The 13,066-nt window shown below is 34.6% G+C and overlaps 1 protein-coding gene across 1 annotated transcript in view; it reads left to right on the forward strand.

The window, feature by feature from the left end:
• The window catches only part of VPS13C (vacuolar protein sorting 13 homolog C), a 160,590-nt gene extending 150,948 nt beyond the window's left edge, over positions 1-9,642 (forward strand). The window contains 3 exon segments of the mRNA XM_011363471.2: positions 5,801-5,924; positions 7,259-7,342; positions 7,665-9,642. Of these exon segments, the coding sequence (XP_011361773.1) occupies positions 5,801-5,924; positions 7,259-7,342; positions 7,665-7,766 (310 nt within the window). The 3' untranslated portion in view covers positions 7,767-9,642.
• The last annotated feature ends 3,424 nt before the right edge of the window (positions 9,643-13,066 follow it).

The raw sequence follows: 13,066 nt of genomic DNA on the forward strand, positions 1-13,066 counted from the left end.
ATTCAATAATACATTATATGTATATTTCATTGTGTGTTCACCACCCAAAGTTGAATTCTCTTCCATCACCATATATTTGATTTTTTTTACCCCTAACTACCTCCCCCTTTTTCCCCTTCCTTCCCTCTTGTAACCACTAAATTGTTGTCCATGTTGTTGAGTCTCTGTTCGTTTGTCATGTTTGTTGCTTTCAGTTTTATATCCCACATATGAATGAAATAATATGGTTCTCAACTTTTTCTGTCTGACTTATTTCGCTTAGCACGATAGTCTCAAGATCCATCCATGTTGTCACAAATGGCAGTATTTCATCTTTTCTTATGGCCGAGTAATATTGTTTTGTATAAATGTACCACACTTCTTTATCCAATCATCTATCAAAGGGCACATCAGGGTGCATATATTTTTATGGATAAATGTTTTCAAATTTTTTGAGTAAATACCCAGAAGAGGGATGGCTGGGTCATATGGTAATTCTATTCTTAATTTTTTGAGGAACCTCCATACTGTTTTCCACAGCAGCTGTACCAATATATGTTCCCACCAGCAGTGTATAAAGGTTACTTTTCCCCCACAACTTCTCCAACACTTGTTATTACTTGTCCTGTTGATGATACCATTCTAACAGATGTGAGGTAGTATCTCATTGTGGTTTCAATTTGCATTTCCCTAATAGCTAGTGAAGTTGAGCATCTTTTCACATGTCTCTTTTCATATGCCTTCTTGGGAGAAGTATCTGTTCAGGTCCTCTGCCCATTTTTTAATCAGATTGTTTGTTTTTTTGTTGTTGAGTTGTATGAATTCTTTGTATATTTTGGATATTAGCTCCTTGTCGAAGGTGTTGTTTGCAAATATATTCTCCTATCAGATGAATTGAAAGAATCAGCATAGTTAAAATGACCTTATTACCCAAAGCAATATACAGATTTAATGCAATCCCCATCAAAATCCCAATGGCATTTATTAAAGAAATAGAACAAAAAATCATCAGATTTGTATGGAAACACTAAAGACCCTGAATAACCAAAAGAATCCTGAGGAAAAAAAGAACAAGGCCAGAGGTATCACTCTGCCCAACTTCAACTTATACAACAAAGCGACAACAATCAAAACAGCATGGTATTGGCAGAAAAAAAAAAAGACACACAGACCAATGGAACAGAACTGAGAGTCCAGAAATAAACTCGCGTATATATTGGCAAATAGTGTTCGACAAAGGAGCCAAAAACATACAATGGAGAAAGGAAAGCCTCTTCAATAAATGGTGCTGGGAAAATTGGAAAGCCACATGCAAAAGAATGAAAGTAGACTGCTGTCTGTCTCCATACCCCAAAATTAACTCAGAATGGATCAAGGACCTGAATATAAGCCCTGAAACAATAAATTGTATAGAAGAAAACACAGGTACTAAATTCATGGACCTTGGACTTAGGATTTTGTGAATTTGACTTCAAAGGCAAAGGAAGTAAAAGCAAAAATAAATGAGTGGGATTATACCAAACTAAAAAGCTTTTGCACAGCAAAAAAAACCAACAAGTAAAAGTTGTGATTTTTGATTAGAAATGTCCTTTCTAAATTGCCAAGTTGTTTTATCTGAATGGTTGCATCACTTTTTTACATAACAACAAACAGAACATAGGAGTGTCCTTTCTCCTACGTTTTGCTAAGACTAAATGTTCTCATTTAAACTTTTTTTTGTTTTTATTAACTTAATGGGATTTGTTTTAATTAGCATTTATTCGATTGCTAATGATTACGAACATTTTAATATATTTATTATTCATTTATATTTTCTGTTCTGTGAATTGCTTGTTTATGATCTTTGTTCATTTCTCATTGTGTTAGCCTTTTTCTTACTGAATTTAAAGAACATTATGTAAATTAATGGTATTAGCCCTTTTTACCCAATATATTATTAACATGTATTTATTATTGAGTTTTTTTAATATATAGGGCTTTTTATTTTTTCATGTTGAAATTGATCCAGACTTTGTTCTCAGTATTTTTTCTTATCAGTTATTAGGAACAAAATATAAGTTCTCAATACCTACATTTATTAGGCTGCAGCTCCACTGGTTAGTCCTAATTCCTACCTAATATTTTAGTAATTTTTATTAGGAAGTTCTCTGAGCAGACTTATTTTTTTAACCATCTGTCTTAGTCTCTTGGGGCTACTATTCCAAAAATACCATAGACAGGTGGCTTAAACAACAAACTTATTTCTCACAGTTCTAGAAGCTGAGAAGTCCAAGAACAAAGTGCTGGCAGATTGTGTGTCTGTTGAGGGCCCACTTCCTAATTCATATAGATAGTTCTTCTTGCTGTGTTCTCACATGGTAGAAGGTGCATTGAAGTTTTCTCAGGCCTATTTTATAAGGACACTAGTCGCATTCATGAGGGCTCTATCCTCGTGACCTAATCACTTCCCAAAGGCCCCACCTCCAAATACCATCACACTGGGGACTAAGATTCAATATACGAATATGTATGTATTTGAGAGGGGACATAAACATTCAGTCCATTACACCATCAGTGTGTGGCAGATATAGGGACACAGATGAAATTTACATCTTCTCTGTTCTCCGCATCTAAAGAGGGGAGCTACAAATTATCAGTGACATCACAATGTGATAAGTGGTAAGATAAAGTGACGTAGAGAGACCCCGAAGACAGCGGAAAACTCTTGGTCCAGTAAGGTGGGAACCAAGGTATAATGGGGAAAGTTTTAGAGAGGCTTTCTCCATGAAGAGGTACTTGAACTGAGTCTTACAGAGTATGGAGTTGTCACACATGTAAACAAGAGGCAAGCAGAGGCATAAAACAGTATGGCACTTTGAACAGTAAGGTCAGTTTGGAATGCCTGGGTAGTAGGATGTTCGCAGGGAAGTGTTGTGAGATGAGGCGAGAGTCACAGGTGTCTGCTCATACCATCTGAAGGGTTGAGGCTTCATTGTTATTGTGGTGGAAGATCACTATTTTTTTTAAAAGTATAGACTTATTTTATTGTTCAGTATTGCAGCTTTTCACACAATTACATATACATCATACAGAGATATCTCTCTTTTTTTTTCTTTCCCACTGAAGGCTTTTAAAGAAGGAGTAATATGAAGTTTGTAGTCCAGAAAGATCTCTGGCAGCATTTTGGATGCTGCATGGGAGAAGGATCAGAAAGGAGGCAAGGGGACCAGTTAAAGACTATGTTAGTGTTCTATTGCTGCATACCAATTACTTTAAAATTAGCAGCTTAAAACAACACAGATTTATTATCTCATGGTTCTGCGGGTCTGGAGTCGGGTGCTGCATGGCTGGGTTCCCTGCTCAGAGTCTTACAAGGCTGAAATCAAGGCGTTAGCTTCTGCAAACTCTTGGGAAGACTCCCCTTCCAAGCTCATTTAATGTTAGCATAATCAGTTCCTTATATTTGAAAGACCAAGATTCCTGTTTCCTCAATGTCTGTCAGCCGGGTGGCTGCCCTCAGCTCTTGGAGCCTGCCTGCATTCCTTGTCATGTGGCTCTTTCCCTCTTCAAACCAGCAACAGCACTCTGAATCTCTTACTTCTCTGTCTCTAACCCAGATTTAAAGGGGCAGGCCCACTTAGATAAACTTTTTTCTTCAAGTCAGTGTGCCTTATAACAAAAGCTAATTATGAGGGTAAAGTCCATCATATTTGTAGTCCTGGGAATTATATAAAGTTATATACCAGGGGATGGGGAATCTTGGGGATCATCTTAGAATTCATTTATCCTGATAGGAAGTGGCAAGGGCCAAAACTGAAAAAATGAGGATAGATAAAGAGAGGAAACCTTAAGAGACAAGGGCTTAGTGACTGCTTGAATGTGGAAGAGATGAGAATACAAGATAACTTTCTGGTGTTTGGCTTGAGTACCAAGGTAGGTGGTATTACGATTTACAGTAATTTGAAGGAAAAGATGATGATTTTGTTTGTTTTTGTATTTGAATTGACTGACTTCTCCGTAGCTTTGAGATATCAAAGTAAGATACTTCAGTAATATTTGAATAAAGATTTGGAGTTGAGATTTTGGAGACCACCTTGAGTGTATTGGACAGAAGACAACCAAGATTTGAGCTCTGATAAACATGGAAGAAGGAAATGAAAGAGATTTAAGGTGGTTGAAGAGCAATAATATTATTGGTGTGGTCGAGAGGAGAGACAGTTTTAAAACAATTGGAATGGTGAATTGCACTAGACATTTGCACGAGTGCTTGGTAATAGTTATCTTTAACTCTTAGCTCTATCATATGATTCTCTACTGGAGCAGTGGAACCCAATTCCTAGAGACTGATTGGAATGTGTAGGGGTGTTGGTTGTTGTCACAGTGATTGGAGGGCACTGAGTAGGCTGGGGCTAGGGATGCAGAACTTCCTATAGTGTACGACACAGTCCCAAACAGGCCCAAAATTTCAATAGCAACTCTTCTGGGAAATGGAGAAATATATTTCAGTCCCCCCACTCCATTAGTCACCAAGTTCTTTTTATTCTACCTTCTAAACATTTGGAATCTAGCTCTTTTTTCCTTCTCATAGCCACTGCCTTAATTGAGGCTCTCACGGTTTCCTGATAGGACTATGAAAATAACTTACTACCTTGATTGTCCCACCTCTCCTCTGTGACCACTAGAGCCCTGACTCTGAAATAAGAAACATTATCATGTCATTTCCCATTGCCTATTGATTAAAGTCAAAATTCCTTAAAGGGGCGAAAAGAAAATCTCCTTCAAGATCTGGCACTAAGCTATTTTCTCACCCCTGTATATATCTGGTACTCCAGCTACAGACCTCCACATTCCTTGAATCTTCCCTTCTTTGTACCTCTATATATGTCACTGCACAGTTCCCTTTGTCTGGACTATGATTTCCCTTTCTCCGCTAGAGAACGCCTTCCTTTCAAGAATCAGCTCTTATGCCACCTACTTTACCAACACAATCGGCTCCTCTCTCCTGTGTTCCAAAGTTTTTCTACACACTCTGCTATTGTACTTATCTGTGCTGTAGCATTTACATGTGTATTTCCCCTCCTAGCCCCCGAGTGCCCCTCAAGCAGAAACCCTGTCTTCTTTGTTTTCCAGCACCTGGATATCTGTAGGATTAACAGTTCTATTTTTCCTAGTTTTGCTTTCTGTTAGAGAAATTTTAATCTAGTGTAGTTATATCAGTAATTATTCTGAATCACACACTAAGAAATCAATATGGATACCCTTTAAGGATTCTGTAAATTTTTTGGTTGTTAGTGAGTAAAATGGGATACTTACTCTGTGATATGCTACATTAGTGTTACAGTGTTCAAACCTGATATTTATTAGTAGGCCTAATGTGAATCTGCTGACATTTGAGGTTTGTGACATTTCTGCACATTCTTTCTTAACTGGAAGGCATCAGTGATTGACAGTAAAGAGCAGTTAATAATTTTCCAAGTGAGACATTTTTAGGAGCTTCTGTCTTTATCGCTTCCCAGATGAGAGTACAGCCTGTTTCTATGTGTTTCAAAGATGATTTCAGTGTTTTGGTTAATTAAAAAAAAAAAAAGACACGCGAATTTTGCAAGATTGGCAGAAGCGAAATTTTTGAAAATGTGCTTTGTTAATTGGTAGGTGCCATGTTTGCTCTTTATTTGACAGTCATCTAGACTTTTTTTTTTTTATATGAAGCATATTATTTTTAATGCTAGGTTATATTGTTTACTGAGCACTACCTGTGCCATCCAGCAGAGTGAAATATTGGAGATAATCATTGACTATCTTTATCACTACCTGTATATTTTTGTTTCCTTTTCCAAAATAGGCGAGTGTTGTGTATAAAGGAAGTTGAAATCCTCAACCTTATGTCCATAGACTGGCAGTGTCCATTTGAAGATTTCGTATCTCCTCCTAGTGTTAATGGAAATATGCTAAACATCTCAGTTAAGGTAAGAAAGCATGAATCACATTTTTAGAGTCAAGAGTTTGTCAAATGAGTTGGAAACCGATGTATTTGACTCTGTTTTACAATTAACTACACAAGATGTTTGGAGGATAGTTATTAGCTGAAATGTAAAGAAAGATGTAATCAGTTTGTGTACTGTACTTTAATTGCATCGAATGAAATATCATGTCTATCCACTGAAAGAATTTGCATGCTGATACTTCCATTTTGGCTGAATAAAGCATTAGTAAATAGAAGGTTTTTTTTAACTTCATATGGATATCTATTTTGCTATAATCTTAGATACTTCTGGAAGGATGCTCTTTTTAAGGCTTTTAGGAGACTATTATAAATATTATATGTAAAACATTCATGGTTTATAATATTTGGCATTTATAGAATGCTAATACATCATAAGTATATAATAATACTTTCGCATCTTTCTTCCCTATCATTTTCTAAGGAAGAACTTTTAATCACATGGCAAGTAATTAGCAAAAATGATACCCCATCTTTTGCTTAATTCTCAGACTCTAATTTGAAATATATAATTTTTATTATATATGATATATTATAAATTTGTTTTCACCTCTTTAAAAAAAACACAAAATTTTCATCCTAAAGATAGTAATTTCTATAGTATATTTTTTCCTAAACAGTAACGATGTTATCTTTATTGCTAAAACTATCTGAAAACCATTTATCATTAAATTTAATAGAGATGCAAGTACTGTTGTTTTTTAATTTATGTTTTTTTCTATAGAAGTTTACAAATAAACTACCATGAAACTATGCCATTTCGTATTTTAGCCTTACGTGATTGTAGAGTGTCAAAATTTAAAAAGTGCCTTAGTATATGAAACATAATTTTCAAGCTAGGGAAGCCTGTGTCACTGTGCATATATATTACAGTTTCCTCAGGTATCACTTTTCTTTCACATCAGTGGTGGAAATTGGCTCAATATATTTTACATTATGTAAGAATTTTATCTATCAACCAAGGAAATGAAAGAAGGTTTTTTTGATTTGTCAGATGTGATGAGTTATCAAGTAGTGTCTCTGTAGGCTATTTATCATAGCCTGCAAAAAGCCATTATTTCATACAGGTAGATGTATACTCATCCAGTCTCATAAATTCTAACAACTCACATATGGAACCACTGTTCTTGTACCAAAATGATTTATTTCTTATAACACCTGAGTACATATATTTGGTTAGTCTACTGATTGTAAGATAGAGTTGACATTTAAGCATCCAATTAAAGATTATGGTTTTTTTCCTTCCCCAGAATAATTTATTTTCTATCACTGATGTTTTGTTTTTGTTTTTTTAAATAGGATCAGAGTCTGTTCCACAAAAAAGACAGTGCCAATCAAGCCTGTCTCCGGAAAATTTATCTGCAGGATACTACCACAGCAGAGGTAAACAATTTATTTTAAAGAATGTCCCCTCAGTGTTTTAGCTGAAATATATATTTTTTAATCTGTTATAATTAACGGTACCCATTATTTCTCCCCAAAGGTCTTCCATTTATATTTGGATGACTGTATGAGCTTACAATAATATACTGTGCACTTATAGATCAGAAGAGTCTTATTTTGTATTACATGTACAGACTGTATTCTTGTCCTTAGCTATTAGACCTATGTGGAAAGCTCCATCTCTTGCTTTTGTACTTTTTCCCCTCCACCAAATTAGCCTGTACTTTTACTTACCACTTATAATAAGTATTTTATTTTACAGAGAGCACGTCATGCCATTGAGGATGCACAGTCAGTGAGACACCAGCAGAAATTAATGAAGCAATCATCATTGAAACTTCTCAGGCCACAAATGCCAATTTAATCACATACCCTATTATGGGGCTGCTACTGGGAGAAAAACCAGTCATCAGTCTTGTCTATAATAACTCTTCTTTATCTTACTAAAAAGAATTTTTCAAGCAATCCTTTAATTGTAGAATTTTTGTCTAGAATAGTTAGTATTGGGTTTTCCACTTTTTTTCTTTAGTTTTGTCTTTAATTTTATAACCATGTTTATGTTAGTCATCCACTCTACAGTGCCACCCAAATGGGTCAGACCCTCAAAGAAATATCATTTTAAACTCAGAACAGAATTTTTGTTAATGCTAAAATTGTGAAGCAAAGGGCAATAAACTGGTTTTTAATTACAATCCTTACTAAAGAACAAGAAAGGAGCTTAGAATGAGGAATGTTTTTGAGAGGTTTTGGACAAACCTTTGGACAAATACTGGATATTTTGTTTAAGGTAATTTGTTCAATAACTGAACTAAGATAACATTTTTGGTAAACTAGGTAATTGAAGAAAAGCCACTAAAGGGAGAAGCGACATTTCCTATTTTCTTTTCATGAAAACATTCTTCTCTTAATAAAAACATGTCTTTCTTTGGTGCTTATTTATCCTCCTTGCACTATAATATAAAAACATATAGAAAATCATACCTTAAAATGTTAGTACTCTAGAATTTTCTGTAATGTACCATGCACAAAGTTTTAGAAATTATTTACATGCTCTTTCAAGATGAATTTATATGACACAATTATAATTTGCTGGTATGTGAAAATATTGCACTTTAAGTTTTTAAGACTTAGAAATATGAAAAATTTAATATTTTTATATTTTCAGTAATTGTTTTTTATAAGTTGGAAGAATTTTAAGAGCATCATAAACTAACACTTAATTGTAATACATACCTAGAAATGTATTTTACATACTTATTAGGAAGAATGAAAAATCTCGAGTTGCTTTATCTGTAAGTTAAATATCTATAAGGCATATATAACAACATTGTGGGAAATAATTGGTAGATGTGTTTTCTGAGGGAGCAGGCCTACGAGGATTAGTTCGGTGCAGCATTACTTTTGTCCTTTCCGGATCTTGCTTGTGCTGATCAGACAAGTACTGTCTGCTAAAGCTTTTTTAAAAGTTCTGTAAGTACTTAATGTCCTTGGATAAATCTTTAAATTTGCTCACGGTTTTTAACGTGACATTTATTTCAAATCATTGAATTAACGATGAAATGAAGATGTGGACACATTTGGTTTGCTGTTTTTGTTGATGTGTGGTAATGTTTCTATTATCTTTATTCATGTTTTGTAAAACTGGCCTTAAAACTTGAAAAATTTTTTTCTAGTTATTATTTAACTATAGACTCCAAAAAAAGAGGCTATAAGAACTAATCCCCTAAGTATTTGATCTCTGTTACTGCATAATGGTCTTTGCCTTTTCAACATCATTATTATTTTTTCTGTGAAGAAAAGTATATGTAAAACTTCTAGGTTTAAACAATTTCTTTATCAGTGTTTAATTGCAGTTTATTAAAAGGAACTTTATGAACAGTTTCATAGCAAGTGTGCTAGTATTTTGTGTCTTTAAAACTGACTTAATCAGGAATTTGAGCTAATTATGTTTTCATATGAATCACAGCTATTGACAACATCCTAAATATTTAAGAAGTTGTACTGATGGATGTACAAAACATTGAACTAAGAAAAATTTATAGAAACCTATAAATTCATCATCTCAAGTTGGCTGAAAAATAAATTTTAAAATATTTGTGACATTTTAATTTGATATAATCACCTGGGATAGATAATTCATTGGTTAAGTATAATAATGTCTTCTGTGTTTTTAAAATGCTTTGAGGGTCAATTACTTGCATATGAACTATTTAGAGAAATAAAACATTTGGTACATTGTTTACAGGTGTGAAAACTTTGTGGGTTTGTGTTAGATATACAAGTAACATTTACTTTTACTTTTTATGTCTTCCCCTTTTTGTCTTCCAATCCTATAATAGCGAGAAGTTAGATTAGTAGTTATGGAGGGCTTTGTAAGAGGCTAGTCAGGGAAAAGTTTTCCTAGGGTAGTGAGCGCCTTTTCCACCCTAGAGATCTGTGGCACAGATGTTCAGTGCAGGAAGAGTATAGAGAAGGTGTCTGACCGACAGCCCAGCTCCACACTCTGAAAGCCTAGTAGATTTTCACGGAGGCCATCCCTTTTATGGTTTCTGTCCGCCACTGACTGTGAATGGCAAGGATACCAGCGCAGGCCCACTCCTGGGGGACACAGCTCCACTAACAGCTAGCTTTGACTTGAAGACTCTACAGTGGCCTCACAGAACTTTTCTTAGACTGCATGGCAGTCTGGGACACTGCTACCCAGTTTGTCTCTGTGTCTCTTTTTTGGTCTCACCCCCGCCTCCTTCCACTGAGAGATCAGTGGATAGATTTCCTTACATGTGTTTCGTAATTTAGCATTGTTTTTGTTTTGAATTATGTATGAGGGAGGACACTATCATCTTTTTGGCGCTTTAGGCTTCTAAGTGTATTGATCTGGTGCCACCTATATCTGTATTTTTAACAATGTTCCACATGAGTTTCTAAGGTACAGCCAGGACTAAAAAGTAACTCTGGACTTAAAATAATCAAACTCTTGAAGAACTACAAATACCAACTCCAGAACTGTGAGAAATGTTTGTTGCTTATAGGCCACACAGTTTATAGTATTTTTTTATAGCTGCCCATATGGACTAAGACAATCTCCCTCTCTTAAAAGACTCCCCTGCTGGATAGGCTTGTCATCTGAAATTTTGTTGGAGTCTTTGTCTTGAATAAAGGATTGCAAATGTTAACTATGTGGATTAATTTGCATGGGTTAATTTACCTAATCAGAAAAAGGTAGGTCACTGCCAGGAGTAGAATGCCAAGAAATTAGGAAAAGAAATAGCTAGTAAAAATATTAAGTAGATATACTTAAAACGGAGTAAATACGAGATAGTATAAAAAAGAGGCAGATTTGAATAAGAACCAAAAAGATCTTCTAGAAATGAAAAATAGCATTGAAATAAAAAATAAATGGACAGCCACAACAATAAATTAAAAATAACCGAAGTAAGAATTAGTGAATTCTGGAAAATAGAACTGATTCAATACATTTCCTGGAATGCAGCAGAGTTAGAAGAGGTGGAAAATAGAGAAACAACATAGGGGACAGAATGAGAATGTCTAACATACTTCCAATTCAGGGCCTACAAGGAGAGAATAGAGAAATTGTTGATGTGTTCCAGAATTTATGAAAGTTATGATTTGATAAATGTAGGAAACAAAGTAAACCCAGAACGAGATAAATAAAAATAAATCCAAATCTAACATACATTGATTGAAACTATAGTAGTGCAAACACAAAGAGAAAAACTGAGAAACAACCAGAAAAAAACAGATTACTGACAAAGTATCAACAATTAGATTGACAGCAGAATTAGCAACAGTCATGCTCTGGAGACAATGGGGTATCTACAGATTATTGAGAAAAAACCAACCATTTGAAAAGTTGTCTTTAATCAAATCCTTTGTTTAAAAATTGCTAAAGGATGACCTTCAGAAAACTACTTTCTGATAAATTTCAGAAAGGATAACTCAGAAGGGATAAAATATGAGAAGCCATGGGAACAAAGAAATTGGTAAACTTTAAAATACCACTTTAGCAACAAATGTGCATAAGAAGTTTATCAAAACTTTGCAAGACGTTTATGGAGAAAATTATAAAATCTTATTCAAACAAAATAAGTTTTTTTTAAATGGGAAGTTGTACAATGTTCATGTAAGACTCATTGAAGAGCAATCATAGTCAAACTCATCCATAAATTCCAAACAATTCTAATCATTCCATTATTTTTTTGTGGAACTTGAAAGGCTGTTTCAAAAATGCACACGGAAGAGTGGATTTAGGCCCAGAATTATCAAGTCAAATTGAGGAATAAGGTCAAGTGGAGAGCCTGAAACTTTAAAAGTTTCAGATTTTAAACCTTACTAAAAGAAGCTGTAGTAATCGGAACTGTGATATTTTCAGAGAAATAGGTAAATTGAACAAATTAGACAGACTGACTACAGACCCAGAAACTAAATGCTCTCACCCACCATGTGACAAGACACCATCTGAAGGAGGGACAAGGTGAGAGAGAAAGGAGAGTTCAGGTCAAATACATCTTTTATCTCATTGGATGAAATAATCTGGACTTTATAAATGAGAAAGGACAAGAATTTAGTTTCAAACTTGGATAAATATCCAGATTCACATTCTATTATGTAGTAGTTTGAAAATTGGAACCGTATTTTAAATCTTTTCTTTCTGATAAATTTCTCAGGAGCTAACTCTGTCTTGTCCTCTCAACACTTAGGCGAAGATTGCTTTGCTCTTTCCACACATAAAGGCGTTTTCTTTCAATATTGCCTGGTTCTATTTCTCTGCACTGATTTTAAATCCCCCAGACATTTCCACATTCATATGGAGGAAAAACCATTAGCCACGTTTTCCCCCTTAAAAATAAGCCTTAAAAAGAAAATAAGTTATAGATGTTACAGGTGAAAATAAAAAAAATGTACCCAGAACACACACTCCAATTTCAGTCAGGAAGAATAAACTATTCGATAAATATTGCTTGAGAAATTGATGTATTCATATGGCAAAATGTAAAATTAAATTTTCTGATACCACAGACTAAAGTAAATACCAGGAATATTAGAAACCTAAAGGCAAAAAAGCATTATGGAAGAAAATAGAGGGGAATATTTTTGTGGTTTTGAGAAGGTAGAATTTTCTGTGAGAGAAAAGGCCATTAAAAAGTTAAATGACAAGCCACAAACCAAGAAGTAATATTTGCAACTCTCCTGTACGACTGACAAAAGGTTATTATTGAGAATATCTGATGAACTCCTTCATCTCAGTAAGAAAAAGACAAGAACCCAATAGAAAAATGGGCAAAGGCTGTGAACAGACAATTCGCAGAAAGGGAAATCTGAAAAGTAGTCAGGAACATGCAAATCATAACAGAGATGTCCTTTTACATCTGTCAGATTGTCAAAAACATGTATGTCTGAGAACAGCTGATGTCTCACGGGATGTGGTGACATGCAGACGGTGAAACATTGCTGGTGAGATTAAAATCGCTTGAGAGGGCAACAAAACAGCAGTTACATTCCAGATATCCAACCTAGAGAAACTCAAATAAGCAAAACCAAAATAAGTAAATATGCAACGGTGTTCACTGAGATACTTTAAATAAAATCAAAATATGGAAAAAATCAGTAGTAGATTAAGAAACATGCAAAAAGAATGCTAAACTA

This window comes from Pteropus vampyrus, unplaced genomic scaffold (assembly GCF_000151845.1).
Source record: "Pteropus vampyrus isolate Shadow unplaced genomic scaffold, Pvam_2.0 Scaffold85, whole genome shotgun sequence".
NCBI classification, from domain to species: Eukaryota; Metazoa; Chordata; class Mammalia; order Chiroptera; family Pteropodidae; genus Pteropus; species Pteropus vampyrus.